General features: G+C 37.6%; 1 protein-coding gene across 3 annotated transcripts in view; it reads right to left on the bottom strand.

Annotated features, from left to right (window-relative positions):
* Positions 1-213: 213 nt before the first annotated feature.
* The window catches only part of LOC102543113 (complement factor H), a 70,345-nt gene continuing 44,408 nt past the window's right edge, over positions 214-26,150 (bottom strand). For all 3 annotated transcript variants that reach the window (XM_072948749.1, XM_072948750.1, XM_072948751.1), the window contains 11 exons: positions 19,346-19,522; positions 18,373-18,555; positions 18,079-18,258; positions 15,409-15,588; positions 13,924-14,106; positions 7,466-7,675; positions 6,569-6,745; positions 5,707-5,883; positions 4,497-4,670; positions 1,085-1,267; positions 214-634 (listed from right to left, as the gene is read on the bottom strand). In XM_072948749.1, coding sequence (XP_072804850.1) covers positions 438-634; positions 1,085-1,267; positions 4,497-4,670; positions 5,707-5,883; positions 6,569-6,745; positions 7,466-7,675; positions 13,924-14,106; positions 15,409-15,588; positions 18,079-18,258; positions 18,373-18,555; positions 19,346-19,522 — 2,021 coding nt within the window. In that variant the 3' untranslated portion in view covers positions 214-437. The remainder of the gene's footprint in view (positions 635-1,084; positions 1,268-4,496; positions 4,671-5,706; positions 5,884-6,568; positions 6,746-7,465; positions 7,676-13,923; positions 14,107-15,408; positions 15,589-18,078; positions 18,259-18,372; positions 18,556-19,345; positions 19,523-26,150) is intronic.

Genomic DNA, 26,150 nt, shown 5'->3' with positions numbered 1-26,150 from the left:
AAACGACTCTGTTCATCTTACTACTAACAGAGGCATGGCCTGGTTTTCTTTTTACCTATTTGTGAAGTGCTATTGTTTTGAGAGGATAAGAGAGAGGCTCAGAAAGCCTGAGAAGCTGAAGAGATAGATTCGAGGAAGGTGGGAGAACTACGGATGGAAGCAGCACTGAAGTGATTCTCACCGTCGATGTTTCATGAATAGGACACACAGCAGTTTTATTTGCCAGGTTTTAATGAGGTGCTTTTACGAAGTGAGATTTATTGGTCTCCCAGATTGTAACTGCATCATCCACATAATAGTTAACACAAATTCTGATTTATGAATAAAAGGAGTTAAATGATACTCCATAAAACAAACTCAGAAGAACTGGATTGACAATGAACAGTTCTGAATACATCTGCGTATTTCAGTTTTACGGCTGCATTTTAACCGTTGTTTCACCCACAAGTAGGATACGCCACTCGTCCTTCCCGACAGGTTGCTCGAAAAGTATGGGCAGGTGACCTTTCCCGGTACCCACGTTTACATCGAAATTCAATAATGTCGTTGGTTTTAGAATAAATTTTTTTAGCATATCTCCATCTTAACTCTATGTTATGTTTTCCCATGATTTCTTCTGAAATTACACATGCCTCTGAAGTTTAAAAAAAACATAAAACGTTAATTAGTATACAAATATTTTCCACAGAATTTCAGATTTTCAAGCACAGTCTTGGACACTGGTCCAGGACTTCATTCTCTAAATCTTTTCCAAACCAACTCACTGAAAATCCTTTATGTAGATTCCATCGTTTCAAACAGTTAATGATGTAAAAATGAGGTACTGTTTAATGTAAAAATTAAATGCAATGCTTAAAGAATCATAATGTCAGTGATCATATGAAGAGCTGTCCTTAAGGAATCTTTTGTTGCTATTGTTGCTTGAAACAAAAATTGTCAAACTTTATTTCTACACATACTACTATCTGTTAGTCAAGCAACAGAATGGCTGTTTGTTAGTCCTTGGAAAATCTAATAGAAACAGCTAAACATCATGTTCATTGCACTCATTCCCCAGGGTCCACGAGAAGATTAAAATACTCACCTAAGCATTTGGGAGGTTCTGACCACTCTCCATTCCTACATATTACATTCCTGTTTCCGTCCAGTTCATAGTAGGATTGGCATTGGTACTCAACGGTCGAGCCCGGAGGGTACACTGGCAACGGGAACGAGGTAATGTCTCCGTTGTCTATAGGTGGAGGAGGCCCACATTTTCCTTGAGAGTCTAAGGAATATGTTGTTAGATTTATTGAAGCACCAAAGAAAAGCCTCCACAGTTTAAAATAAAGAAAGCAGCATAGTGTGCAGTATTAAAGCTTGTGATATCTAATAACATGAAAGTTACTGAAGAAATTTTCGTCACTAAACTGAGGCATATTTTACACCCGGTCCTTTCACCCCACATGAAAGGACACATAATACATTAACAAATATGTCTTCTTTGTATTCTTCCAGTATTAAAAAATGTTTTCTTAGTGAATATACGCTGTGCAGATGGGTCGGTAAGATAAACAAAAAGTTCTGTGTCCTTGTATTGAACGTACAGCAGTGCCTACTGAAGCCCTAGTCATTTTTAATGATTTTCATTTTTATTAGAAAGGAAACATCAGATCCTTTAATAAAAGTCAAGAATTACAAACGTGAATAGTGGGAAAGGGAATGCTGGCTTCTTTTTCTGGCCAAGGTGAGGTGGAAACATTCTGCTCATTGCTTCTGCTAAGTATTCCTTCTGCTAAGTAAACACCCTGCATATGATGAACACCAACAGAGGAGACTGTGGAGGACAGAGAGAAATCACTCTGGTTGGAGACCTTGGGATTCAAGGAAGGACAGTGTGTTTCCACTTCGCCCCCTGTGTGTCCTGGACTGGGCACTGAGACCGCAACCCAGGAATATTACCCAGACAAAAAAAAGTGCTCAAGTAATGCTCATATCTTTCTCTTTAAGTGAAGCCGCCTAGCAAGCCAGAAACACCTTTTCCAATCCTGACTCACTACACAAATATACCGTAGAAGGAAGCTGACAGCCCTTCCCCTGCCTTGATCTGCAGAGGCCAAGTAAGGAGCCTGGACTTCCACCCCCAGGCTGAGGCAACAAGATGCCTCTCTCCGTTCTCCTGCTGTCAGTGGAGGCCAAGTGGGAAGCCCAGACTTGCACCCTGCATGGCCATAATGGAGGCCTGATAAATAAAAGATTTCAATAAAGTCCTTAGTCTCAAACGGCAATACTCCAAACGCTCAGGATACAATTGAAAATCACTCAACATAGCATGGACCACAAAAGCCTCAAAACAAAAAGGAGAATCGACAGAAGACAACACTGCGATGACACAAATATTGAAATTACTGGACAACAGTTTTTAAAAATCTGATTGAATTTTTAGAGCTGAAAAATAGAGTAACAGAATTATTTTTAGAACCATACCAGGTGGACTCAATACACTGCAGCTAACAGAAGGATAAATTAAATTGAATATAAACTAACTTTGAAAATAGACTGAAAAAAATGGACAGAGCTTCATGGACCCATGGAAAGACAGGAAAACGTTGGCAACCCGGCAGTTAAAAAGAAAGGGAATAGAGATGAAAAACTTTTAAATAATGGCTGAAAATTTCGCATATAGGTCATCAGGCAGAAACCTATATATTAAAACAGCTTAGTGAATTCCAAACAGGATAAACCCAAAGACATTTATTTCAAGACGCATCATAATCAAACTGCTGGAAACTAAAGAAAAAGAAAAGAATGTGGAAAGCAGCTAGGAAGATACTGCGCAATATTTATGTGGAAAAAGGCTTCGACACCAGCAGGGTTCTCATCCATGACCACAGAGCCAAACAGAAGAGACAACACTTTCCCAATGCTGGGGGAAAAGAGCTGTGAGCCCCAAATTCTGTATCCGTTAGGATAAAAGGGAGAAATAAAGACACTCCCAGACACAGGAAAACAGAATTTGTCCCCAACAGACCTATATTCAGAGAATTGTTGAAGGATTTCTTCAGTTACAAAGTAAACATAACAGAAAAGGAGCTAAGACTTTAGAAGGGAAGGGAAAACAATGGAACCGATTCTTAAAATAGGGGTAAATATAATAAGGCTACCTTTTCCTGAATGATTTTGTAAAATTATGTTTGTGTAAACTTATATCATTTGATACGGTGCTCAATGTATGTGGAGGAACCACTTAAGACATTTATGTTAAAGACGTGAGGAGATTAAATGGGCCTAATGGAAGTAAGATTTCCACATTTCACTTGAAGCGGTAAAGCGTCTTTACAGGTAAGGAGTGGTACGCTGTATGTGTGTGTTAAAACCCAGAACAACCACTAATAAAACAATGCAAAGAGATATGCTCAGAAGTAATGCTGAATATGAAAATTAAACTACTTCATAATGTCGAAAAATCCACAGGAAGGACAAGAAAGAAAATGGGGATGAGAAACGGAGGAAACACACATAAAATGAATGCTAAAATTTTTGGCTGCCATGGCCCTAATATGTTAATAGTTACTTTAAATTAAATGGTCTAAATATAGCAGTTAAAAGGCTGAAAATGTCAGGGTGGACATGTAAACAAGACCTAACTATGCTGTTGACAAGAAATTCACTTCAGGGCTAAATTTTGGAGGTTGAGATTTGCAAATGTTAGCCCCTATATATAATAATAGATTTTTAAAAAATGTCTTCTGTATAGCACAGGGAACTATATTCCATATCCTGTAATAACCTTTAATAAAAACAATATGAGAATGAATATATGTATGTATAAGCATGACTGGGACATTGTGCTGAACACCAGATTGACAAATTGTAACCGACTGTACTTCAATTAAAAAAAATTCAGGTTAAACATGAAACCTTATGTAGGGTCATATGATAAAATTCGAAAAAGAAACATACCACTTGAAAACCACAAGTGGCTGATCTGTTATTTTCTTGGCTCCCCTTACTTCCTGAACTCTAAACACTCACGGGTCCCAGGACCAAGTTCCCAGACTCTTTATTTAATGTGCACACTAAGCCCTTGAATAAGCTCAGCCAGTAACATGCCTTTACATACAATCCATATGCTGAAGATGCCCAAATTATATCACGTCCTATGCGAGGCCCCAGGTCCCTATTCCATGTCTCACAGTGGAATTTCGTGTCAAACTGGAATATGTTGGGGTGTCAGAGGTACTTCTGGTATCTTTAACCCATTTATTCTTCAGGATTTAATACTTAAGACAGGAAATTTTCCACGATTCCAACTGTTCAAATCTGGTCACATCTTTCACAAAATAAATATGTCACATTACTTATTCAGTCGACAAAAGAACTGGATTTTAACCACCACTGTTTCATTTGCATTTCAAAGTTATTCCATAAGAACTACTTCCTTATATATATTTATATTAACATATTTTGTCCCTAATAAATTCTCTGATATTGGGGGAGTAGGTAAGATACTCTACCTTTGCACTGAGGTGGTTTTGTCCAAGTTCCATTTAAACATGTCACTTCTACATCCCCAAAAAGGTCATAAGGTTTGAGGCATTCATAACGTACTCTCTCACCAGACTGGTATCTAGGCTTCGGGTTTTGTAGAGCAGCATTTTCCACACTGGGTGGATTCACACAGGAAACATCTGAATAGAAAAAAAGAATTATCTCTAACATAACGATCATTTTGAGTAGCAATTCAACTAATGGGATGTCAAATATAATTTCATGGGTAATTTAAAATCAATAGTTAATCCGTCATGAAAGACTGCTAATTTTGATATAGTTACAGGTAAGCTTGAGGAAAAGGAGATAGAACAAAATTTGTTGGTATTATTTAAGCTTCCATATCTTTAATCTCTACCCTAGACTTTACATTGAAGTTGAGACACATTTTTTAGTTCAGTGAAAATGAGAGTTTTACAGGCCATCTCTTTCAGAGTTTAGTAAAGTAAGTATTATAAATTATATCAATTCAGAAGGAATTTATAAACCTTAAGAAAATCATAAAAGAAGACCACTTGACATCAGATTTTGTTCACAGTCATCTGTTTATGAATTGTAATTTTATCACCTTAGAAAAATAAACACAGTAGGCACTTCTTTAGAGACTTACAGGCTTTGAAGACTGCCATAGCTGAAAGAAGATGATTAATTAAAAGATCCAAACAGAAGACGTGGAAAACTAACAGAAAATAAATGTATAATTTCTGAAAACATGGTTTAATGATATTTTTGTCAAATGCTTAAGGCTACTATGATGACTAATGTATAATTCATCAGTGAGATCCAGGTGAACGTCAAGTACAATAGATTTCAGCTGTGGTTCTAAACTGAAATGTGCACAGGATCCCTTGGGAATTGTTACAGCCATTTCTGCTTTGCATCCCAGACTGTTTGATTCAACAGGTCTGAGTGAGCCTATGAGTTTGTGCTTGCATATCTAACAGTTTCCCAGAATATGCTAATGTTGCTATTCCAGGGACCATACATTGAGAATTATTGGTCTCTATGATTAACCACTGAGTATACAATTCCATCCCTTTATGTTAAGGCGTAAACCTTCTTTCACCAGATCTAAAAGTCTCCTATGTCCATTTTCTAATGATGCTAGAGGCAATTTTCTGTATTATATTACTTAAGACACTGAAGTAAACAAATTTTCAAATTTTGTCAAAGTACCTCTGCATGCTGGTCTTCCTATCCATTTGCTATTAATACACTCTACAGTATTGGATCCATCCAGTTTGTAATATAGTTGACATTTAAAAGTTAGTTTTTCTCCTGACTTATATGATTTCTTCCTCTTGCTTATGAGTACAGCATCTTCAAAGTGGGGCAAGTTAACACAACTCGTGTCTAAAAGAAAAAGAATATGTACTTGTTTAGGACATCTTTAAAAATACATAGTGGCCAATAATCATATTCCAGAAAAATAGGTCTATATCAACCCAATGAATTCTGTACAATATTTTTCTTATAGCTTCAGAAAATAAGTTACAAGTCTTGACTTCATTACATTGAAAGGCTTTACATTCATCAAAACTATAACATGGGAGTGGTGATACTCAAAGAGACTGGTGTATATGTGATGCCTGAGGCCATAATTCCCTCCTTCAAATTCTTTTTCCCCATTACAGGCCACCTACATTATGTATTTGTTTCAATCCTTTTGCTTGTATTGAAATCTGTTACCTTGAATTATGTCAAGTGTCTTAGAAAACTGTATAGTTAGAACGACTGATAAACTAACAGTACAGTGAGTCGTGGTGAGATTGGTGAGCAGAGGGCAGCTGTGACACAGGAAAAGCGCTTAGAGTTCTGCGAGTACACAGCAGAGGATGCTGAGAGCGCACCCAAGATGACGCGAGCTGATGCTATGAAACTTTTCTTATTACCAGGGTTATTAATTCTCTACTAGAGTCCCAAACTTTCCAGAGATAGCTGCTAAATTCTAGCATTACTGCCAAGTTTCATATTTGTACCACTTATGTTCTGAATTAAAGGTATTTATCAGCCTTAGAATAAATTAGATACAGTATACCTATGCATTCTGGTGGATTGGACCATTTTCCTCCTAAACACCTTATAGATGCAGGTCCGTCAGTCCCAAAGCCTTTGACACAGTCGTATGTAACTTCTTCTCCATACTGGTAACTGTCTGATGTGTGAGAGAGAACACCATTCGGAATCGAAGGTGGTGGCGGTTCACAAGGAAGTCCTAGGAAAAATGAAAAAAATGACTTCATGTTTCACAAACTCTGAAATTTAATTTGATGTACTGGTTGTCACATTTGGTGGTTTTAATTGAAAATAAATGATTATATAGGAGCTTCCATCACATCACAGAGAAGGTGCACAACCGCTTCCTAAAACCACCATTCTGGTGGGTGCCCAGCTGTCCCCTTGAGCAGGAACTCAAACGGAAAATACCAGTGTAGCTATGAAAGAGACCATCAGTGCTTTTCTAACCAGTTATGAGTAATAAAAGGAAACACACAATTCATCATCAGGAGAGAAGTACTCTATGGTGTAAGAAATTAAAAGGGATATTGTAGGAAGAACATAAGAAACTTTCTGAAAACCTGGTGGCAACCCAAACACTGTAACTTATACGAGAAAGTTTCAGGGATATAAGTAGGTTGACCTATATGAATAGGTTTAATTCTACTACACACCCAATATTAATACAAAACAAAATTTCCAGAATTAAAAGTGATTCTACACTGAACCAAGGAAATTAATAGCAAAGACAGATTTGATTATGAAAAAATTGGTAAAATGTATAAATATGTAAATTATATATTAATATATACATGATATATACATAATTTTATATATTTAGAAATCTAAAGGATTCTGTCTCATGACTTTGATGACAAGTGATTAGTTTTAATGAATTGTGCTCAAAACAGAATTTGGGTTTGCATACTGTTCTCACCTACACACCGAGGTGGAGAACTCCATTTTCCCATGTAGCAGGTTGTCCCATCTTCTTCAGATAACGTGAAACCATCTTCACAAGTATAATTTAACTTGGTGCCATGTGCATAAACCCTGGGTTCCAATATTTCTCCCTTTTCTTCTATAGAGCTGTATGATTGAATGGTTCCATGGTCTATATTAGGTGGTTGAGAACATGAAATTTTCTCTGTATGAAGAATAGAGATCAAATGGTCAAGTGCAAATATGTTTAAACTGAAAAATACAACCAAGTATTTTTGATTTTAAAGTAAAAATAATTTGAACAAATTAAAGAATATAAAAACCAGAGAAATATTCGAATCTTGCAAGATGTAAGTCTTCATAAACTCTATGCTACTATCCCCTTAATCAATATGCCCCTTCATCCTTTTCTGAATTTAGTGTTTATTGAAGTGTAGTTGATGTACAATAGTATATTAGTTTCGGGTGTACTGCATAGTGATTTGATACTTGCATACCTTATGAAATGATCACCAGGATGTCTGCTAACCATCTGTCCCTATACAAAGTTGCTATAATACTATGGCCCATACTCTTCATTCTGTAAAGTACACCCCCTGGCTTCTTTATTACATAACTGGAGGCTTGTACCTCTAACACCCCTGCATCTATTTTGCCACCCCACCACCACCCACCTCTCTTCTGGCAACGAACCATTTGTTTTCTGTGTCTGCACAAGACTGTTTTCCTTTTGTTTTCTTTGTTTTCTCTTTTTAGATTCCACATGTAAGTAAGATCATGTGGCATTTGTCTTTCTCTGACTTACTTCCCTTAGCAGCATACCCCTGAGGTTCACCCATGTTGTCACAAATGGAAAGATTTCATTTTTTATGGCTGAATAAAGGTCATATATATATAAAACATCTTCTTGATCTTCTTGTCTGTCAAAGGATACTTAGCTTCCAAACCTTGGCAATTTTTAGCAACGTTGCAGTAAACATTGGATTGTGTATCTGTTTTCAATTTAGTGTTTTTGGTTCCCTCAAATAAATACATACATGAAATTGCTGGATCATATGGCAGTAGTATTTTTAATTTTTAAAGGAAACTCCATACTCTTTTCCATAGTGACTGCCCCAATTTACAATATCATCAAGCGTTTGCACAAAGACTCACTTTTCTCCACATCCTGCCAACACTTGCTATTTGTTGTCTTTTTGATGATAGCCATTGTGATAGGTTTGGGGCGATACGTCATTGTGGTTGTGATAAGCATTTCCCTGATGATTAACGATGCTGACCATCTTTTCATGTGTCTGTTGGCCATCTGTATGTCTTCTCTGAAAAAACATGTCTGTTCAGATCCTCTGCCAGTTTTCTTATTTGAGTTGAGTTGCATGAGTTCTTTGTGTTGTGTTGTATGAGTTCTTTGTGTATTTTGAATATTAACCCCTTATCAGATATCTCCTTAGCAAATATCTTCCCCCATTCAGTAGGCTGTTTTTTCATTTTATTGATAGTTTCCTTTGCTGTGCAAAAGCTTTTTAGTTTGATGTAGTCCAATTTGCTTGTTTTTGTTTCTGTTTTCCTCTCCTGAGGAGACACATCCAAAAATATATTGCTAAAATTGATGTCGAAGAGCACAGGGTATGTCTTCTTCTAGGAATTTTATGGATTGAAGAGTTAAGTATTCAATCCATTTTCAATTTATTTTGTACATTGTGTTTCAAGGCAGTCCAGCTTGACTTTTCGCATGTGACTTTCCAATTTTCCCATCATTTATTGAAGAGGTGATATTTTCCAGTTGTGTATTATTTCCTCTTTTGTCACAGATTAATTGACCATGTAAGTGTTGGTATATTTCTGGACTGTCTATTCTGTTCCAAAAATCTATGTGTCTGTTTTTGTGCCAGTACCATACTATTTTGATTACTGTAGGCTTGTAGTACAGTTTGAAATCAGGGAGCATGATATATCCAGTTCTGTTGTCCTTTCTCAAAACTATTTTTGGCTATTTGAGGTCTTTTGTGTTTCTATAAAATTTTTAGAATTATTTGTTTTAGTGCTGTGAAAAATACCATTGTTATTTTGATAGATATTAAATTGAATCTGTACATTGACTTGGGTAATATGTTCATGTTAATAATATAAATTCTTCCTATCCATGAACATGGTATCTTTCCATTTGTTTTGTCATCTTCAATTTCTTTCATCAATGTCTTATAGTTTTCTGAATACAAGTCTTTTACCTCCTTGGATAGATTTATTTATCCTTTTTGATGCAATTGTAAATGAGATGGTTGTCTTGATTTCTCTTTCTAAAAACTTGTTCACACATGACATGCAATGCATTTCTGCATATAAATATTGTACCCTGAAACTTTAATGAATTTATTTAGTATTCTAATGGTTTTTGTTGATGTCTTTAGGACTTTCCATATATAGTATCATGACATCTGCAAATAGTGACAGTTTTACTTTTTCATTTCCAATTTGAATTCCTTTTATTTCTTTTCTTGTGTGATTGCTGTGTCTAGGACTTCCAATAATGTGGTGAACAAAAGTGAAGAGAGAGGGCATCCTTGTCATGTTCCTGATCTTGGAGGAAATGCTTTCAGCTTTTCACTGTTGAGTATGATGTTGGCTGTAGATTTCTCATATATGGCCTTTATTATGTTCTTTCATTTCCATTTTTATGGAATATCTTTTCCATTCCCTCACTTTCAATCTGAGTGTGTCTTTCGATCTGAAGTGGGTTTTGTAGGTAGCACATATATGGGTCTTGTTTTTTTATCCACTTTTGATTGGTGCATTTTGTCCATTTATATTTAAAGTAATTACAGATAGGTATGTACCTATGGCCATTTTGTTAATTATTTTTAAGTTGTGGTTGGGGTTTTGTTTGTTTGTTTGTTTCTTCTTTTTATCTCTTTGTGATTTGATAGCTATCTTTAGTGTTATGTTTTGATTCCTCTTTTTCTGTGTGCATGTATCCATTTCACATTTTTGGTCTGTGATTATTACAAAATTCATATATAACAAGCTATATACATATGTGATTATTTTAAGTTGATAATCTCTTAAATTCAAATACATTTTAACAACCCTGCATTTCTACTCCCCTCATTATATTTTATATGCTTTGTTTCATGTTTCCACTAACTATTTATTGCAGATACAGATGATTTTACTACTGTTGTCTGTTAACTTTCCTACTAGCTTCATAAGTTATTAATCTACTATAGTTACTGTATGTTTGCTTTTATCAATGAGAGTTTTTCTTTTATAATTTTCTTGTTTCTAGTTGTGGTGTTCTTTTCCTCTTAGAGAAGATCCTCTAACATTTCTTGTAAAGTCAGTTTAGTGCTGCTAGACTCTCTTATAATTTGCTCATCCGTAAACTGTTGATCTATCCTGATCTGAATGATAGCCTTGCTGGATAGAGTATTCTTGGTTATAAATTTTTTTCCTTTCATCCCTTTGATTGTCATGCCACTCTCTTGTGGCCTGCCAAAGTTTCTGCTGAAAAGTCTGCTCATGGTCTTAAAGGAGCTCCCTTATATGTAACTAGTGGCTTTTCTCATGCTGCTTTTAAGTTTCTCTATTGTTTTTTTTACAGTGTTGCTTACTTTTTCTTCCTTTCTGTGTCCTTATTTTTTACATTTTTAATTGAGTTCTAGTCATTTAACAATGTTGTGTCAAATTCCAGTGTAGAGCACAATTTTTCAGTTATACATGAACATATATATATTCATTGTCACATTATTTTTCGCTGTGAGCTACCACAAGTTCTTGTATGTATTTCCCTGTCCTATACAGTATAATCTTGTTTATCTGTTCTACACTTTGAAATCCCAGTCTGTCCCTTCCCATCCCCCACCCCATTGGCAACCACCAGTTTGTATTCTATGTCTATGAGTCTGTTTCTGTTTTGTATTTATGTTCTTTTTTTTTTTTTAGATTCCACATATGAGAAATCTCATATGGTATTTTTCTTTCTCTTTCTGGCTTACTTCACTTAGAATGACATTCTCCAGGGACGTCTATGTTGCTGCGAATGGTGTTATGTTGTCGGTTTTTGTGGCTGAATAGTATTCCATTGTATAAATATACCACCTCTTCTTTATCCAGTCATCTGTTGATGGACATTTAGGCTGTTTCCCTGTCTTGGCTATTGTAAATAGTGCTGCTATGAACATTGGGCTGCAGGTGTCTTTTTCAAGTAGGGTTCCTTCTGGATATATGCCCAGGAGCAGGATTCCTGGGTCATACAGTAAATCTATTCCTAGTCTTCTGAGGAATCTCCATACTGTTTTCCATAGTGGCTGCACCAAACTGCATTCCCACCAGTAGTGTAGGAGGGTTCCCTTTTCCCTACAGCCTCTCCAGCATTTGTCATTTGTGGACTTTTGAATGATGGCCATTCTGACTGGTGTGAGGTGATACCTCATTGTAGTTTTGATTTGCATTTCTCTGATAATTAGTGATACTGAGCATTTTTTCATGTTCCTATTGATCATTTGTATGTCTTCATTGGAGAAAATACAGGGAAAACATTATCTCACATACATCTTAGCAATGTCCTCCTAGGGCAGTCTACCCAAGCAATAGAAATAAAAGCAAGAATAAACAAATAGGATCTAATTAAACTTACAAGCTTCTGCACAGCAAATGAAACCATAAGTAAAACAAAGTGACAACCTACGGAATGGGAGAAAATTTTTGCAACCAATGAAACTGACAAAGGTTTGATCTCCAGAATATATAAGCAGCTCATAAAACATAATAAGAAAAAAACAAACAACCCAATCCAAAAATGGGCAGAAGACCTAAGGTTCTGTATTTTTAGTTTTTACCATTTAAATTATAATGTGTCCTCATGTGGACACCTTTGGGTTTATCTTGTTTGGGACTCTCTGGGATTTCCAGACCTGGAAGTCTGTTTCCTTCCTCAGGTGAGAAAGTGTTTAGCTATTATTTCTTCAAATAAATTCTCTCTTTTTCTCTCCCTCTGGGAACCCCTTAGTGAAAAATTTTAGCACACTGTATGTTGTCACTGATGTCCCTTAAGTGAGACTCATTTTTTAAAATTCTTGTTTCTTTTTGCTGTGCTGTTTGGGTGATTTCCACTACCTTGTCTTCCAGATCACTGATCTATTCATCTGAATCCTCTAATCTGCTGATAATTCCCTCTAGTGTATTTTTCATTTGAGCTATTGTATTCTTCAGCTATGTTTAGTTTTTCTTTATATTTTCTAACTTTTTGTTAAAATTCTCACTGTGTTCATCCATTCTTCTCTGGAGTTCATTAAGCATCTTTATGGTCATTATCTTAACTCTTTATCAGGTAGATTGCTTATTTCCACTTGTTCAGTTCTTTTTCTGAGATTTTTTTCTTGTTCCTTCATTTGGAATATATTCCTGTCTCCTCATTTTGCCTAGTTCTCTGTGTTCATTTATATGCCATTAGGTCAGATAAATTTCCCAATCTTGGAGAAGTGGCCTTATGTAGGAAAATTCTGTGGGGCCTAGCAGCATGCTCCTTTCTGTAAGATCTATACACCAGATCTACGTGCTGAGGAGTGCTCTTCTGTTGTTGTGGGGCCAACCACTGTGGGTGCACCGGTAGGCAGGTCTAACTCCCTACCTGGTTGGCTCTCACACTCTGCTTAATGTAGTGACTGCCAGCACACTGGTTGCAGGACCAAGTTCTGGAGAAGCTGGCTGCAGAGCCCAGGGGTACCCAGGTTGGTGCTATTCCATACGTGGGCAGGGCCAGGTCCTAATTCAGCAGCTGTGGGACCCAGAGAGGCCTGGGTTTGGTGCTGTTGCCTTGTGGTTGGTCAGCCCCTCGTGCTAATAAGCTGGAAGGAGAACTCCAATGGGCATTTGCTGGCATGGTTTCTTCATGGTAGAATGAGCTCCCATAATGTCTGGCACTAGCATCTATGTCCCCGGTTGCCTTAGCCTCCCTGAGAGGTTCACAAAGAGCAGCAAGTCAGTCTAACTCAGGCTTCTGTCCAATTACTGCCCCTGCACTGGGATGTGGAGCATGTGAGATTTTTTGTGTGCCTTTTAAGAACAGAATCTCTGTTTGCTACAGCCCTCTGGCTTTCCTGTATGCAAGAAACTCTTGACTTCTAAGTCAGACACTCTGAGGGCTCATCTTCCAGGTGCATGACGCCCTGGCTGAGGAGGCCAAATGCCCCTTTATTTTTGGCCTTTTGATCATGAGGAGTAAAATATGCATAAGCTGAAAATTTACCTGGTATTTACATAGTAACCCAAAGATTTTACCTGTATTTACCTCACAGTAGGAGTAGAAGAATATTTATTACTTTATATACTTAAACTGTGATTTACTATTTAAAGATGAAGTGGAAAAGATAGACCTTAATCTTGATTTCTACAAAGCTTAGAGGAATATTAATCATATTTAAAAGAATGTTATAAAGCAAGTTATGCACTACTGACCAACACAATGTGGGATTGACCACCATCTTCCATCTTTGCACTCAATTTCTTCTGCATCTTGATTTATATAATTTTCTTGACAGAGAACAGATACTTTTTCTCCATTCTGATAATTCACTGTAGTTGTCATACTTCGAGTATTGGGAAACTGAGGAGGAGGTGGGCATAATTGTACTTGTGCTTCTAAAAAGATTAAAATTAGATTTCTTGATTAAAAATCATGCTAGAAATATTAAAGGAATGATTTTCAATAAATAGAGAACTGTAATAACATATCATAAGTGATTAAACAATAATGATGTTTATATATGGTACACTCTAAAGCTTACTTAGCCCTTTAATATATCACACTTGGCTTATAGTCTCATGGTCTTACTTGTAGTTTCTTTTATTCTTTCTGTGGTCAATGTTGTATGATTTATGTACAACTTACGTTAATTATTTCTAACCATTAGGATGTTCTAACTGAATTGCTCACTCAAGTACAGGCTCTAAGTAAAAACTGATACCAGGGTCTTTTTTTTTTTTTTATAGATATTCATGATCAGATGTACTGGAATTAGATTAAAACCTCACAAGGTGATCTGTGAATGGAAGCTGACTTGCCAGAGGAGAAATTACACTTAGTCAATGTTCAATTAATTTGATACAGCTTCTTGGCCAAGGTAAGAATTAGATATGTTCACTGGGGTTTATATTTAAAAACTGGGATGGTTTAAATCAATGTTTTAATTTTCTGTCTTAAGAAATGAGAGAGTAAAATTAAAATTAAGTAATTAGAAGGAAACAAAATTAAGTCCACAAAAGAGAAAAAATAGAAAAAACTGAGAAAGATGAATAGAAAAGAGAAAACAGAACATTAACAAAGCAAACAATTCGAGAAGAGAGGAAATGGAGAAAATTAAGAGTGCTAAAATTGGTCATTTGAAAATATTAATAATATTGAAAACCAAAATCATAGGGAGAATAATCAAAATAAGAGAGAAACAACTATCAAAACCAGGAATGAAAGACGTGACATCATCAAATACACTATAAAGTTAGAAGAAAACATAATATTAAGTGATTAGAAGGACTGTACGTTAATCATTTCATAAATTAGGTAAAATGGAGATATTTCTTATCACAGATACACTGATACTTAAATAGATACATGGATAAATATGTAATAGTTAGGATAGGCATGAGCACATTTGTGTGTAATGTAAGAAAGCAAAAGCAATGGTTTTCCCAGAGTAATGAGCACACCTACTGCCCAGGTGTTGATTTAAGCCACCAAGTTTCTGGGTGGTTTGTTACACAGCTGACTAACGCACAACGCAGTTAATATTTAGAAACTATTGTGGTTAGTTTCTAAATTACCTTCCAGCTTGAAAATTATTTGTAATGATTAATACTACTTAAAAAAAAGACACAAAGATACTACTTTTACAAGTTAGGAAGAAATAGAAGAAATTTTTGAAAATATTATAAAAAAGAGTTTACCTTCTTCACAGGTTAATTCAGGATCCCATCTTCCATTTATACAGACTGAGGATTTGTGTTCTGGTTTTCCTCGACATTTGTAACTTTGGTTGGTGTTATGGTCAAATTCAGCATTATCGTGTAGTTTTGTCTCAGATCCAGGTATTTTTAACCATTTACACCTCTCAAGTTCATCTGTTGCTATAAAATGAACATTTTTCCTTGAAAAGACTAATTATAAGAATCAAGGCAATTATTTACAAAAACATCTATGAAATAAAAAATATGGTGAAATTACAATTTATGCCTATGAATGCCACCAACCGAGTTATTACTGATCATTTTGCTTGAGATGGACTACTGTGAATAAACATGAGTCCGATGTCCACTTTTTTAAAATTCAGAGAAAATACCCATCCCAAAGACATTCTGCATTTGGAATCGAAACTTGTTTGAATGATCTGCATAATGAATAGTTATCACGTGACTGAATTCGTTCCTATGCTTGAAATATGTGCAAATGTTCACATTCACTTGGTTCTTGAACTCAAGCATGTCTGCATTATTTTTAACCCTTCATCTTAAACATCAAAATAAAAACAATTATCTGTGGACACAGATGTATCAAGTTGCTAGTTTATATTTTTTCAAGAAATGTAATGAAATATAATAAGAAATATAATAAGATAAATAATAAGAATAAATAATAAGAAATATAATACATCTAAGGTGTGTTGTAGAGAATCTTAATGTTTAACCAGCTCTTTTGCACAATCACCAAAAAACTACAGATACTTGAAACTAGAAAATGAGTAAAGTTACAACCTGTTTTCTGTATATATACTTACAATCTTTGAGAAGCCATGTTCTTCACCAGATCTTTCTATAATCCAATAATATTATCATGCCATAATAACAAAGTTTTGCTGGCTCCAGTATAGGTTAAGTATGGACTATAAAAGCTTTTTATATAACTACATATTTCAAAAATTCAGTGCAGATGGAGGGTTGTGTTTTTTTTTGATTCTGACAAAGCATCACTGGATGTCTTTGGTAGTATTTGTTAATGATTTGTTAATGATCAGAGTCAAGTGAGGATAAACAGAATAAAGAAAACTCAAGTAGTTGGCCAAAGAAAAGTAATGATTTCATAATGCAACTCTGAGAAAAAAATGAAATAAAGGAGATAAATTTAAAACACACTAGAGGCTTGAGAATTAGTCCTATTTTTAGGATTTGCCCAGAGTGTTGAGGGAGACAAAACAGGTAGTATTCAAGGAATGGCGACTGATGGAAGATCTACAGTCAAAAAGGGCAGTGGTAGGTGTGTCATTGTTCTATGATTGACTGGTTTCTGAAAGGAAAACAGACTTACTTCTTAGGAGAAAATAAACATAATAAAGAATGGAAGCTAGACTAGATAGAGTTACAAAATAAACATTGATAGAAGAAAATTGGAGTAAATCCTATTATAGCTGAGGGGAAGTATGTTATGCTGAATGTAGGTAGAGGATTACGCTTTGGAAGGAAAACTCTGAGATCAGGAGGGTAATATTTGAAGCAGATGTTTTGGAATAACTCAGAGTGAAAAGTTGGGAATTTTCATGCTGGATGTTACCTGGGTTTTTCCCCCATATGAAATGAGATGAGGTCACTTGTGGAGATAGAAGAGGACAAAAATGAGGTTTGGTCTTGAAGAACTGGCAATACCTTGGACAGGGATGTGTCCAGCAAAAAAGGAAGGATTAATAAGCAATAAAATCTATTAATTACTTTAACACACTCCTACTGAATGTCTCCTGTATGTCAGGTGGTGTTCTGCGTATTGGCAGTGTATCAGCGAACAAAACAGGTCTGAATCCCTGTTCTCATGGAGCCTGAGCCTAAGCCCGACCTCCTTATTAATAAAGTCCTAATTAATGACTAGAAATCTGACGGACACACCCAGGACTCTCTTGGAACGCAGGACCCAGAAAAACTCTAGGAAAGAATTCACTCTTACGGAAAGGTGCAGAAAGGTGTCACGATTGTCCCAGTCAGTCGTCAAAGGTTCGGTCATCCACATGTCGGGATGACTCACTTAGGGCGAAATGCATCAGCCAAGCCAGCTTCCTGGCCCAACCCTGACTGCCTCCTAGGACTGAGCTGCCTACTGACGGAGCGGGCCTGAGCCCACCTGCCTTCTAGCACATTAACTTCTTTTTGCTGCGTTTGAAACAGACTGAGAAATTATCATTGTTAGAAGCTTTGAGAGAGCAGAATTCCTGTAGGAATGTATCAAATGAGTATTTTCTCAACTTTATTTTTTTGTTTCAAAGGTCCTGAAAGAAAGGGTAGCATATAAAAACAAAAATGGTATTTCTGCAAAGATAGTTATCTTTTCCTGGTAATTAGTACTCATATTTTAATCATGTGAATATCTATAAGTAAGATTTAGCTTCATACTTGTAAAAATAAACAATGTTAATATCAGGACAGAAAGATTCATAAAATTATATTGTTAGTTTATATTTTTCCTCTTTAGACACACATGGAATTACAAATAACAAATGTTTGGCAACATAATTTAAGATCTGACATTTTCAAGGATAACTCTAAATTCAACAATATGGTTGCAAATATAATTTTTGCAATCAAAATATTACACTTTAGGAAGCATAGTAAATGTCCATTTGAGAAGTGTATTCTCACCAATGCACTTAGGAAGCTGGGTCCACTTTCCGCTAATACATGTGATTGATCTGGGTCCAATCATTGTAAATGCTTCTCTGCAACTGAACTCCACTGAGTCTCCATGGTGATAGGGAGGGTCGGAAGGCCCGACGGAGCCGTGATCAAGGTTGGGTATGTCTCCACAGGTACTCGTCTCCTCTGTGAAAGTTTCACAAAAATATTTTTGTCTTTAAAATCTCATTTAAGCGTGTATATGAATACAAACAAAAAGTGTTACTTTACCTTTAAATATTACTATTTTTTATACATTACCAATACACACAGGCAAAGCTGTCCATTCTCCATCAACACATTGAATTTTATGAGATCCCTTCATTAGAAATCTAGGACTGCAAACATATTCCACCACCTCACTGTGTCTATATTCTTCTTTCTGTGTGTCTTTAACTTCCCCATTGAGGAGTACAGGAGGTGGACCACACGGTTTTACTGGCCCTGCAGTGGAAATATTATGTAAATAACAGTTATACTGTCTATTTTACAACTTCAAAATCCAGCAAATGCAGATTTTTTCTCTAATTAGTGTATTATTTATTATATCATTTATTTTAGCATTCTTAAATGATAAATAAAGAATGATAGTGACACCAGATTCATGTTTCCTAGTTCTGTTACTTATCCTGAATTAGCATGTTACAAGTCTACATAAGCCCAGAAAACACGTTCAGTAATCTGGATATTCTTTATATGTATGTAAACCAATTAATCAATATGACTGTGCAATTTAAAGTAATATTCTTATTCCATGGAAACACTGTATCAAAACTTCTTGAAAAAATATGATCTTTGGGAAAAGCATTTGAACAACAAATTTTAACTTTGATTCAGGCATACATGTGATTGAATGGACTATATGCTTCTTGAATATTGTTTAGATATACTTGAAACTTGAGGTGAGGCCCATGGTATCATAAAATGTCCAATATTAATGGTGGAATTGCAGGCAAAGGAAAACTAACAAAGAAGTCCCTCCAGTGTTAGACTGTTTATATGTATCTATGGATACGTTCAGTACACATTTAAAGCAGCACCTGGAGGTAAATACGGAAATCTGAGGTATCGACTACTCAGCACGTGACCCTGGTGGGCATGCCTCTGGCTTAAAGCTTAGATTATAGGTGCACTGGAGGTGGATAGAAAATTAACAGAGGGGAAGAAAAGGTTGATATCCAAAATTCTAACTCTTGTTCCAGCAATATTGAGATAAATATTTACAAATATTTACCTTTACAGGTTGGAATATCAGGGGACCATCCAAAGTGGTAGCACTGAACTGAATCTGCTCCAACCATTATAAGTCTTTCTCTGCAGGAGAATTTCAACACATTTCCAACTTTGTATTTGTTGTCCTTTGGATAAACATCTAAGTATGTTTCTATTTTGGGAATGCTGCATTCTCTTTCTATGAAAAAGATAAATAATTTAGAGTATACATTATATATTCTATATAGAGAATAGTGAATATATAATTAATCATTGCCAAACTAAATTTTACATAAGTCATCTAAAAATGAGGTGTTGTGTACTGCATGTACAGAGAGGCAGAACATAAATCCTTTTCATTGAAAAACACTATATGTAAACTTTTACAGACCCTCTAAACACATATGGGACTCTGAGAAATATTAAGGTATTGAACATTAATGTATGTGTCCTGAAAATTTATTTGTAAAGTCAACTTTCTTATACTGGATCTGATGTTACCACTGACATTTATAAAATTTAATGTTACATGTTCTTGTATTCTCAAAACATAAAAGGATTTGCTCTTCCAGAAACATTAAAAATTCTTTAATTACTATTTTATAAGTGAAAAAATCAAATTGAAACATGATAAAATCGAAACATAAAGCAAAAAGAAGAAACATTTTCAAGGTCACATAGGCATATTTTAGGTGCCTTGAATATTTATTTAATATACAACTATTCATGTATTTTTAATTATTCTGATTCAAAGTAGGAATGTACAAAATTATCCTTAACATTTGTGAACCTTTGTGACCAAAAAATTGTGCACTTTTCAGGGAGGTGAGTATAGCTCAGTGGTACAGTGCTTGTTTAACATGTACAAGGTCTTAGGTTCAGTCTCCAGTACCGCTATTTAACAAAGCCTGCATTTTTATTATTTGGAATCCCCCTATCTGCCAATTATTTAGTGAAATTTAAAATTTGAATTTAAAATTTAGAATTATAGTGTCAGCTGATTTTTCAGTAGAAACTCTACAGGCCACTGACATATTTACAGTGATGAACGGGAAAAAATTATACCCAGTAACACTCTACCCAGCAAGGCTCTCATTCATATTTAATGAAGAAATCAAAATCTTTACAGATAAACAAAAGCTAGAAGTATTCAGCACCAACAAACCAGCTCTGCAATGAATGTAGCCTTGAGGGGCTTTTTCTTTTTTAAAGAGGGAGCATTCTGGTGTAAACTGTGTAAGTCTAATTAAATTTTGCCCTGAGGTCTTTTTTTAGTATGGATGGTTGCCACGTCTTTCTTCCATGTGTGTTGGCTGTCATCCCTTTGATTGGGGGTGTGGCCAGCGCTGTGTTCATCAGAGCCTGCTCTGACTGCTCAGCGGGGCTCCCTTTTTATTCTGTGATAGTCGCAGCCCTGACAGGGGCTGGGTCTGCTCCCCGGTTGTTGGAATGGGGGCACTCAGACTTGCTTCTAAGCTGTGGTGTGCGGCAGATGTGGTGGGAGCAAGTCACATAGTTTGCTGATGCTGCCCTTGTCCCTGCTTTAGCCGCAGGAGTGTCAGTACTCTGCTCTGGTGTCCCCCGGGTTCTCTGCCCTCAGAGATACCAATGCAGATCCTCTGACATCAGGCAATAGGATCTTCTGTAGTGATCATGCAGTCACACATCTCGATCCGCGGTTTTCTACCGGATAAGCGCCGTCCCCAGTGCTGCATCCGCGAAGCAGTATACAGGTCCACTGAAAACACTGCTCCTGCACTCAGCCCTGCGATGCGCCAGAACTCCACTCATTGCTTGTTCATCTCAGAGCCATGCAGTCACAGAGCCACCAGTGCAGATCTGCCAATATTACGCATTGGGACCCAGAGATTACGCAGTCCACACCTGGATCCGCAGTGCGCGACGGGGTCAGCACCACCCCCAGCGCCGCATCCACGACGGTACACAGGTCTGCTGAAGACTCTGCTCCTGCACTTGCCCCTGCTGTGCGCCAGAACTCTGCTCCTTACTTGTTTGTCTTAGAGGTGCGAGTCCACAAAGGCACCCATGGAGCAAATCAGACCCCCCTCCGCCTGGGGCTCTAACAAATCTCAGTCCCACCTATGAGGTTGTGGAGTCCCTGGGGATGGATTCAGGTCTCAACCCCACCTCCGCCTGGAAGCCACACACCAGTGAATATGATCGCAATGGCTAAGTCCTGCCTCTCTTCTCAAGAGAGGGCGCCAGCAATGCTGCCATGGGCCTGCTCAGTGGCTATGGCTCAGCTGTGTTGGGTCCCTGCTCACAACATGCTATTTTTATGCGGCTCCCAAGCTGTTCTGTTCTGTATACAATTCCGGACACAGCCCACAGCACACTCCAGCCCCCTGAGGCTGCCTCTGTGCAGTCGGCCCAGCTCCCTGCCTGGGCTCCGGCAGCCAGTCCCACCCACCCGCCGCTAGCTTGCGTCTAGGTCTAGGGATCACAGGGACTCTTTGTGCGAGCTTCCTCAGCTCTGTCAGCCAAGCGGCTGCTACGCACTCTGCTGAGCCTCAGAGGTTCCCCCTCCATTCCTGCTGACCTCTCCACTGGAGAGGGGGCGTCCCAGTAGAAGAGTGCAATTCCTCCTTTGCCCCTCCCACCCCATGGGACAGGAACTGCGCTAATTTACTTTCACTTCTTTTTCTTCTCCTCCCAGATTTTGTGAGGAATCTTCTTGTCTTTTGAAGTAAGCAATGTTTGACCAAAGTACAGCAGGTGTTATGAGTGAATGAGTGGGTCTGTGGATGTATTTCTTGGTGCCTTCATTGGAGAGGGTGAGCTAAGAGCAGCCTTCTACTCTGCCACCTTGGCACTCACCAGAAAAAGCTTTGATAAAATTCAATATTCATTTCCGATAAAAGATCTCCAGAAAGAAGGCATAGACAGAACATACCTCAACATATATGACATATATGACAAACCCACAGCAAACATTATACTTAATGGGAAAAAGCTGAAAGCATTTCCTTTAAGATCAGGAATGAGACAAGGATGCCCACTCTCATCACTTTTATTCAACATAGTTCGGAATTCCTAGCCGTAGCAATCGTAGAAGAAAAAGAAAAAAAATCCAGATTGGAAAAGAAAAAGTAAAACTGACACTGTTTGCAGATGACATGATACTATACATAGAAAACCCTAAAGAAGTGACCAGAAAACTACTAGAGCTCATCAATAAATTTGGTATAGTTGCAGTATACAAAATTAACATACAGAAATCAGTTGCATTTCTATAAACTAACAACAAAATTGCAGAAAAAGAAATTAAGGAAGCAATACTATTTACCATCATACCAAAAAGAATAAAATACCTAGGAATAAACCTACCCAAGGAGGCAAAGGAACTGTGTTCCAAAAACTACAGACACTGATTAAAGAAACTGAAGAGGACATAAATAAATGGAAACATATACATGTTCATAGACTGGAAGAATCAATATTGTTAAAATGGCCATACTACCCAAGGCAATATACAGATTTAATGCAATCCCTATCTATGACGTTTTTTCACTGAGCTGGAATAAAAAATGTTCAAATTTAGGGAGGAGGGTATAGCTCAAGTGGTAGAGCACATGTTTAGCATGCACAAGGTCCTGGGTTCAATCCCCAGTACCTCCTCTAAAAATAAATAAATCTAATTACCTCCTCTCCCCAAAATAAAGAAAAATGTTAAAATTTGTATGGATACCCCCAAAAAACATAAATATCCAACACAGTTTGAAAAGGAGACTGGAAGAGGAGGGGCCAAGATGGCGGAGTAGAAGGATGCTCGTAGCTCACCCTCTCCCCCAAATACACCAAAACTCACATTCATGGATCCACCCAGCTAACCAGAGCACCTGCTGACCTCCAACAGAACACTGCCCTCTTCAAAAGACAAAGATGCCATGAATCTGGTAGGAGAAAAGGAAAAAAGAAAGAACAAAGAACAAAACAGTGAGGGACTGGTCTCATGGGGAGGAAGTGGTAGAGGAGGAATAGTGCTCATTCACTGAATCTCCCCCTCTCCAATGGAGAGGCCAGAGGGACGGAGAGGGAGCCTCCTAGGCTCGGATCTGTACAGAGCAGCCCTTGACTGACAGAACTAAGTTAAACAGGCACAGAGGGTCCCTGCGACACCCAGCATGAGACGTGAGCCAGCATCTGGGGGACAGGACAGGCTGCCTGAGCCTGGCGGAGGACTGGGGCGGCTGCACTGAGGCAGCCCCGGGGGATGGCAGGGTGCTGTGTGCTGTGGCTGGGAGAGGACACAGAGCAGAACCACCTGGGTCCCCCATAAATTATGAAGAGGAAAAGAAGCAAAGCAAGACTGCTGGTGTGCCCTGGGTGGAGGGGTGCCGTAGCCTTTGTCTCCTCAGACCTGCACTGCCATTACTGGCGCTTCTTGCGAGAAGAGAGGCAGGGGGTAGCGACAGCCACCATATCCTCCTGTGTGCAGCACCCTGGTCGGGGTGGGGCTGAGCCCTGAATCCGCACCCGGGGACTCCGCAACCTCCTAGGCAGGACTGAGACTTGTTTACAGCTCAAGGCGGATAGGATCTTTCTGCCCCAGCACCTCAGAGAACTTGCGCCACCAAGGCAAGGAGCTGAGTTTGGGCATGGAGTAGGTGCAGGGCAGTTCCGTGGTCTTCTGCAGGCCTGCCTACGGAGTGCTGACCTGAGGCAGAGCAAGCAGCTGCACAGAGCAACAGACCAACCTGCGCCAGGAGAGGCTGGGTGGCCATCAGCTTTCCTGGCAGGAGTGCAACACCTGAACATGGTGCTGGGAGGGGGCATGATCCGCCCGCCTACCTTGCCTGAGTGCAGCATCTGATTGCAGCTTTGGGAGGGGGAGTGACCCACTGGCCCACCGTGAAGGAGCGCAGCACCTGACCCAGTGTTGGGAGAGGGCACGATGTGCTTGCCGACAAGCACTGGGAGCAGCATAGATGAGGTCACCAACAGAGGGCCTCTGGAAAGAGCAAGCTGAGTTCGCAAAACAGGGTGGAGACAGAAGGACTTCTTGATAAAATCGTTAAGAGTGCACAGTCTCCAGGAGAACACATCCCTTTTTAAAAAAATTTTTTTTGTTATCTGTTCTATTTTCTATTACCTTTTTAATGTTTACTTTTTAAACAATTGTATGTCTACAGTTTAACACATCTGAATTTTTATAATCTTTTTATTATTATTAATTTTAAAAATCCACCTCATTTCATTTTAATTTCTCTTGGTTTTGATCTCCAGTTATGGGTTATACACAGGTTTTAAATATTGTTTTTGATTTTTTCTTTTTTAAAGGTTTTTAAAAGACGTCTCAACTCAATTGCTATTCTGCTTCAACTTGCTCTTCTATTATTGATTATTCACCATTTCCAAACCATTTTTTTCTCCCTTCTTTCAAAATTTTCTCTCTTTTTTTAAAGTTTTATTCCTGCATAGGCTTTAGATAGATAAATAAATAAACTCCTTAAGGACCACAATAGATAACTGATACTCCATAAGCCACAGTGCCAGAGAGATATGAGCAAGATGAAGAAGCAGAGGAACCACTTCCAATTAAAAGATCAAGAGAAATCCCCTGAAAGCACGATCAAGGAAATAGACATTGATGGCCTACTAGATCAAGATTTCAAAAAAGGAGTGATCAAAGTACCGAAGGAACTAAAAGAGATAGTGTTTAGAGATATAAAATATGTCAAAAATGAAATAGAAGCTATAAAGAAGAGCCAAGTAGAATGGGTAAACTCACTGACAGAGATGAGGAATGATCTAATAGCTGTGCAAAGCCGACTAGATAATGCAGAGGAACGAATTAGTGATCTAGAAGACAGGGCAATAGAAAGCACCCATTCAGAAGAACTACAAGATAAGCAAATAAAAAATAATGAAAATAGCATAAGGGACCTATGGGATAATATAAAGCGTCCCAATCTTCGCATAATAGGGGTCCTAGAAGGGGAAGAAGGATCAAAGGGGATTGAAAAGGTTTTTGAAGAAATCATGACTGAAAACTTCCCAAACCTAAAGAAGGAATCAGATATCCAAGTACAGGAAGCTCAGAGGGTCCCAAACAGGAAGAATCCAAATAGACCCACACCAAGACATATCATAATCAAGATGGCCAGAGTCAAGGATAAAGAAATGATTCTAAAGGCAGCAAGAGAAAAGCAAAGAGTAAGTTACAAGGGAACCCCCATAAGGCTCTCAGCTGATTTCTCTACACAAACACTACAGGCCAGAAGGGAGTGGCAAGATATATTCAAAGCCCTGAATGGAAAAAAGATGTAGCCTAGGATACTTTATCCAGCAAGGCTATCCTTTAGGATAGAAGGAGAAATAAAGAGTTTCACAGACAAAAAAGAAAGCTGCAGGATTTAGCAACACTAAACCCATGCTGAAAGAAATATTGAAAGGGCTATTCTAAATAGAAAAGCAGCAGGATGCTACAGAAATGAGAAACTCACAACTGGAAAGGTGATAACTCATGAATTACAAATAAAGAAAACACGAAATTATAAAAGAAGACATACAAATCACTGAGAGTGGGAGAGGGAGGCAGAGAAATATAGAATTTTTTTTCTTTCTTTTTAAAATTTTTTAACAGTAGGATGGGTTTGAGAACATGTTACTATCAGTTTAATAAAAACAGTTATAGTAATGGGTTAATAGATTTACAAAAAAGGGTAACCACAAGTCAAAAACTTACAAGGGAGTCACAAAAATTAAATAAAATCCATGATAATACAAAGGAAAATTACCAAACCACAAAAGGAAGAAGAAAGGAACAAAGAGGATATACCAAATCAACTGCAAAGATAAGTTCA

This window comes from Vicugna pacos, chromosome 23 (assembly GCF_048564905.1).
Source record: "Vicugna pacos chromosome 23, VicPac4, whole genome shotgun sequence".
NCBI classification, from domain to species: Eukaryota; Metazoa; Chordata; class Mammalia; order Artiodactyla; family Camelidae; genus Vicugna; species Vicugna pacos.
This window is presented reverse-complemented; position numbering and strand designations above follow the sequence as displayed.